Source organism: Sinocyclocheilus anshuiensis, unplaced genomic scaffold (assembly GCF_001515605.1).
Source record: "Sinocyclocheilus anshuiensis isolate Anshui unplaced genomic scaffold, SAMN03320099.WGS_v1.1 scaffold13, whole genome shotgun sequence".
NCBI classification, from domain to species: domain Eukaryota; kingdom Metazoa; phylum Chordata; class Actinopteri; order Cypriniformes; family Cyprinidae; genus Sinocyclocheilus; species Sinocyclocheilus anshuiensis.
In genome coordinates, this window is record NW_015538026.1 from 2,654,537 (window position 1) to 2,661,043 (window position 6,507).

Sequence of the window (6,507 nt, forward strand, 5' to 3'; positions counted from 1 at the left end):
GTCACCACCGTCGAGCTAGGTGGGCGTGGCTTCAGCAACCAGTTCCCGCCTCTTTGCCCATTTTCGATTATCCAAGAGTGACGTGCAGTGATGCGCTGCCAAGATGGCGATGGCCTGCTCCTCCCCGCTCCACCCACTTTGAGCTTCAAAAACACTCACCAGAAAACTACGAGTGACGTCACGGACACTATGTCCATGTTTTTATACAGTCTATGCTCTCAGCTCACTCAGGGCAGGTCTAAAGGTAAGACAGACTTGTCAATCAACTATCGTGGGACCGGCCTGTGCATCATTCTGACAGGAATCTCAGAACAGCCTGATTTGAGAAAGGGGATTTTTTTTTAAAAACACTGGGTGGATTTTTATCATTATAGGGTGGATGTGTACACATACTTCCAACACACATTTATGTTCAAACAACAACAAAAGTGAATTTTGCATCTGATGACCCCTTTAAGAATGATTTTTTTTATTAGAGAACTACGTGAATGTACACAATGCAAATGAGAACATTACAAGGCTCGAAAGTCATGTGCTTGACAATCCTAACAACATTTTTTAGTGCTTCATCATTTCTTTTATGTAGACAGAATTCATATAAAATGCAGTTATCCAGTTATAGGGTGAATGGTGATAATAAGAATTGTAATATTCAACCCAGGCTCTGTATGAACTCCAGTAATCCTGCCTGGCCACTTCCTCTCCCAGGTCATCAGGCTCTCTCTTTTTCCACTTCTGTCCTGCTGAGGCAGCCTTCCTGCCAGATTTAGAGGCCGGTCGGTGTTTCTGGGGAAGGCTGTGGTGGTTAGCAGGATTCTGGGATTGAGGTTTACTATGCCTTTGCTTGTTTCTGCTGGTCTGTTGTAACACTCTAGCCAAAGGTAAAGGGAATTCATTCAATTCTGAGACTCGATTGTCTGGAAGAGCAGGTATGCAATGTGAAGACCGATTGGGGACAGAAGAGCTTGACTCACTCTCCACCACCATCTCAGACTCTGAAGAAGAATCATCAGATGACACGGAAAGAGTCTTCTGCTCAGAGGACAACTCTGAAACCTGCAGTGGAGGAAGATCTTGATGGGAGTGTGATTCTTCTAGAACATATGATTTATAAACCTTATCATTATCATCATCATCATGGCTGTTATGCAGTCCATTAACTGCATCTCGACTCCTAATGAATCCGTCATATAGGCGAATGATTTCGACAGATCTTCCCGGACCTTCAGTTATGAAGTTCTCATAATCCGCCACAGCCTCATTGAAAGTCATAAGTTTTCGTGCATGCAACTTAAAAGACGATAGTGGAGGGATTCTGGGAAGGGTGTCATTCTGTTCACTCTGAGTAGGAGTCGAGTCATGCTGGAGGTTTGTAGCAGACTGTAATGGTTTTTGCCTCCCAGGTTTGGGTGAGTGATTTTTAACCTTGATTTCAGCTCCACTGTAGGATTTATCACTTGTTGCCCTTTCTGGGATGACCTTCGAGATGTGAGGCTCTCTGGAGGGTTTCAATGATGGCTTTTCAGATTTTGCTTGTTTCTTCTTCCCCGGATTGGGAATGTCAGAAATTTTCTCAGTGGGTTTTGAAGGAGGTTCAATGATCACGTCCCAGTCACAAGCCTCTTCCATGATCCCTGGGGGTATTGGATCTGTAACACAAGGTAGGAAAACATGCTTAACAGCCTTCGCGCCAAGTTAAAGGAACATTCCAAGTTCAATAAAAGTTCAACCAGAACTTTATTCCTTTTTACAGCCATTTTAGGGTTCATAGTATTGTGTTACCATGGCAATGAAGTTAACTTTGGAGGGAAAGTCCCCTTAAAGGGTCATGAATTTATTCTGGGGTTTTATTAAAAGGGTTTATTCTGTGGCGTTTATATAAGCCTTTTGATGGGTTGTGTCACAGAGCTGTAAAAACGGTTTTGCTCACCAAGTGAATGAATAGCGTTTGTGCCGAACTCTTATTACAAAGCAAAAACACTCTTCTTAGATCCATGAACGTTTCTCTCAGTTAATGTGCGCGATGTCATCTCACAGTCTGAAACGTCTGTCATAGCAAATCAACACATGCTGTTGTGAATAATTAAGTGAAGCGTCTTCTCATAGGATAAGAACACACAGGCTCATGAATAATTTAATAGACACCGAAGCGTCATCGATGTACTATAGTCCATTGCCATGTCACAAATTGTGACATCAACACAATGTAGATTTTAAACCCGGAAGATGAAAATAGCGCAAAAAAGCTTAAAATTAACCAGTTTTCTCCAACAGTTAAAATTATCGGATGCTAACATTGTCTTCTATGATGTGCAACACAAACACCTCTGCTAAAATCTCAGAAAAAGTAGTCTGGGGATTCATGACCCTTTAAGGCCCAGGGCCCGATTGCATGAAAGTCCTTAAGTAATTTGACTTAGGGGTATCCCTGAGGGGGAAAAAATCCCTAAGGTAAGGGATTTCTTTAAAAGCATTGCAACAAACGTCTTAACTGTCACCCTTACCTAAGTGTTTATACTAAGCATTTCACGGTAGTTCCTGGCAACATACGGCAATGGGCGCCGCCGTTGCTATAGTTACTACATCTCACAATAAACAGAGATATGTATATCTGACAATAAACAGAACATAACGAAATACAAACCTAACCAACTAAAACACGAACAAATAAATGAGCGCTGCCCGTTTCTGCGCTGCTTTGTGTACAGTCGTTACCGAGGAAACAGCTTTTTTTTCTAAAGTGAAAGCGCCTCCTGCTGACCAATGAAGGAAAATTTACCAAATGTGAAAATGAACCATATATATATACACGTGTAAAAAAGTTCAAGACGCACAAAAGGAGGATGCAGGAACCAGCAAATGTAACTTTAATAACAAAATAAACAACAAAACGAAAGTTGATCACGGCAGATTCCAACGCATATTTGTTCTTGTGCTGTGGAGAGTGGCTTCAAAGGTTTCTTATTTACAATGTGTTTTTACAGCGTTAAGCAATGTGGCCAATCACATGTCTGTTGATTTCATGAACGCAATGGCCAATTAGAGGTGTAAGTTAGAATCCACTGACCGCTCAAAATGCTGGAGTTTTTGTTTAGAGCCGAGTTAAGTGTAGACACGATATAAATAAAAGATTCATTGTGCAATGTAGAGAGCTTCATTGATTGAACAGAACTTTGTGTGATCGCAATAAACTGAAATGAGTGGCAGCTTTTTAGTGATTATAAAAGGAGCTCTCTGTGCACACTTTCTTAAATAATCCATTCAAAATCTGAATAAAAGTTTTTGCATGCTGCTAAGAGGACCAACAGGACATACACACTGCAAAGTTTCAGGAGTGACATCCGCATATAAATGCCGGATTCCCTCTTGAAATCGCAATGACTGACAGTGATAATAACAATGAACGGGACTCATATATATATATATATATATATATACACAGTGGTGTGAAAAAGTGTTGGCCCCCTTCCTGATTTCTTCTTTTTTTGCATGTTTGTCACACTTTAATGTTTCAGATCATCAAACTAATTTAAATATTAGTAAAAGATAACAAGTGAACACAACATGCAGTTTTTAAATGAAGGTTTTTATTATTAAGGGAAAACAAAATCCAAAACTACATGGCCCTGTGTGAAAAAGTGTTTGCCCCCTAAACCTAATAACTGGTTGGGCCACCCTTAGCAGCAACAACTGCAATCAAGCGTTTGCGATAACTTGCAATGAGTCTGTTACAGCGCTGTGGAGGAATTTTGGTCCACTCATCTATGCAGAATTGTTGTAAATCAGCCACATTGGAGGGTTTTCGAGCATGAACCGCCTTTTTAAGGTCATGCCACAGCATCTCAATAGGATTCAGGTCAGGACTTTGACTAGGCCACTCCAAAGTCTTCATTTTGTTTTTCTTCAGCCATTCAGAGGTGGACTTGCTTATAAACATTACATATAAAACAGTTTAAAAACCTCTGCTTTAGGGAGCCCCTAAGGGGCATGATGGAAAAAAAGATTTTGCATTCTCTCACAAAAGTACTGAGTTCCCCTGCGTTCTCTCGCAAATCTTTTGAATTCTCTCAAAAGTTTTGTGTTCGCTTGAAAAGCACTGAAATATAGTTTTTTCTCCCACCTCATATTATTTCTATCACAAAAGTTTTGCTAATGCACAAAGTTTCTTGGGGGATGCAAACGATTTGCAAGCGAACACAAATGTTTTGCGAGAGACTGCAAAAGCATTTAAATACAATTTTTCCTCCAATCTCATCTTAATTACTATTACCATATCTCTTAAAGGGCTCTGTAAGCAAGCTATTTTTTAAACACTAAAATCAAGTTTAAATCAACGCATATTATGCCTTTTGACTATGTTTTAGTTAGTATTTTATTGGATATTTATATATAAACTTTATTTACACTTTCTATAATTTTTTATATATTTATAGAAATGTATATTTGTCTTATACTATAGTGACTTTACCGACTGGTCTTACTGACTTCCATTGTGAGTGCATCACCGTTACCCAAAGTGGAAATTATTTTTTGTGATGATCAACATTATGCCACAAATGCTATCAAATGAGCTTAACTTGCACAGAACCTGGAATATTCCTTTAAAAATGACTAAGAACTTTGTCTTCCCCTGTACCTGGTAAATGAGTGAGATTCAGAGAACATTTCTGAGCAATAGCCATCATCTTGTTCTCCTCCTCTCCATGGCAACAGTAGGTCACAGCAACCCCCAGAGTTCCTGAAACACAACAGACAGAGGTTACCATCAGAGGAAAAACACTGCTGATCGTATCCATTTCTATAATTCTAATGAATGAAGATTGAATTCGTCTACAACAACATCACGTTCAGGTTCCAATTATGAATTCTGATTTTAGAGTGCTGCGGTCATTAAAAAGCTCGAGGAGTTTGTGTTTAGCAGCTAATTATAAAACTGATTGCCATAGTTGCCCTTTCAGTCTCTGACCCTGTCTCAGAGCAGATGATTTCTGATTAAGCACTCTCATGTAAATGCCCAAGACACACATTAATTAAAACCCACAGAGTAGAGGCTTCACATATATTGGTGCTTAATTGTTTTTTAATTAGACACACCAAATCGTCCAGCACGACCAATACGGTGCATGTAGGTCTCCCAGTCCTGAGGAACATCCAGATTAATCACCAAGTTCACCTTTTCAGCATCAATACCACGTGAGGTCTGTGGAAGAGAGAGATTTATAAAAAATTTAATGTTGCTTGGGTATTAAACATTGGGTATTTTCCAGTGTAGGTGTTATAATAGGTTCAGAGCCTCACCAGATCAGTGGATATTAAAACTCGGCACTGATACTGTTTCAGCTTCCACATCGCCTCTAACCTCTGATCCTGACTTAAACCACCTACATACAAAACACACACATCAAGGGGTTTAAACATAATAACCATTAATAATGGCTTTCATACATTTTGGGCCTTCATTTGCATGCCCACGTTCTAAATTGTATCATTCTGATCCAAAAACTAGTGAGCAGCCTACAGATGCACTGTGCTGCTTTTCCATTGCTTATATATGTGACTGTTAAAACAAAAAAACGGAGCTTAAGTTAAAAGTCATCTTTTTAAAAACAGAGACCTTGCATTTTTTCCAGTCTATTGTCCTGTGTCTTACACTGTTTAACAAAAACATTTTCTGTGTGAATGGCCCTTATGTAGTCCATTATTAATTTGTAATACTTATTTTGTGTACCAAAAAAGCCTTTTTGGTATAGTCAGAATTTTAAGAATTTGTTTTTGTAATCATACTTTTAAAGAAAATGTTTTTAAAAAATGAAAAAATTCTATTGACTTTTTATGAACTTACATTATATAATTGACTCAAGATCAGTTGCAACCATACATTTAATAATTTTAGGTCACTTGAGATCAAACCCACAGAATCAAACCGCTGACATTTCAAAAAAGTTTCAAAAGTAATATGACAAAACACTAAATGGAAACAAAGTATTTTTAAAGGGGTCATATGACGTTGCTAAAAAAAGAACATTATTTTGTGTATTTGGTGTAATGAAATGTGTTTATGCAGTTTAAAGGGATAGTTCACCCAAAAATGAATGTTTATCTGCTTACCCCCAGGGCATCCAAGATGTAGGTGACTTTGTTTCTTCAGTAGACAGTAGAAGTATTTATATCATTTTTACCTCTAATACACCACTATGTTCAACTTCCTTGAGTGTGCGCACGGCATCCGATGCGTGAGGTGTGTACGCGCTCTGGCGTAGTTTACGCAAGCGCCGGAAGTGATCTCTCGCGCGTATACGTCACTCATTGGTTACACAGTGCACAGTCATTGTAGGTATGACAGCTAATGAAAATGGTACTTACTTGCGCTTATCCGGATTGTTCAAACTGACTTCTGAGCCTGCTCGCCTGAAGTTATGGTTGATTGCTCTTCGGCTGGATATCAACACACTGTGACGAGTCGGCTGCCTCCCCCTAATTATCAGCATCAGCCCGTCCCTTAATCGC

The 6,507-nt window shown here is 39.2% G+C and overlaps 1 protein-coding gene across 1 annotated transcript in view; it reads right to left on the reverse strand.

Annotated features, from left to right (window-relative positions):
* Positions 1–447: 447 nt before the first annotated feature.
* Positions 448–6,507, reverse strand: part of LOC107679786 (probable ATP-dependent RNA helicase DDX20) — an 11,100-nt gene continuing 5,040 nt past the window's right edge. Inside the window, exons 8-11 of the mRNA XM_016475444.1 lie at positions 5,299–5,381; positions 5,095–5,200; positions 4,637–4,738; positions 448–1,649 (exon numbers count right to left, since the gene is read on the reverse strand). Of these exons, the coding sequence (XP_016330930.1) occupies positions 559–1,649; positions 4,637–4,738; positions 5,095–5,200; positions 5,299–5,381 (1,382 nt within the window). The 3' untranslated portion in view covers positions 448–558. The remainder of the gene's footprint in view (positions 1,650–4,636; positions 4,739–5,094; positions 5,201–5,298; positions 5,382–6,507) is intronic.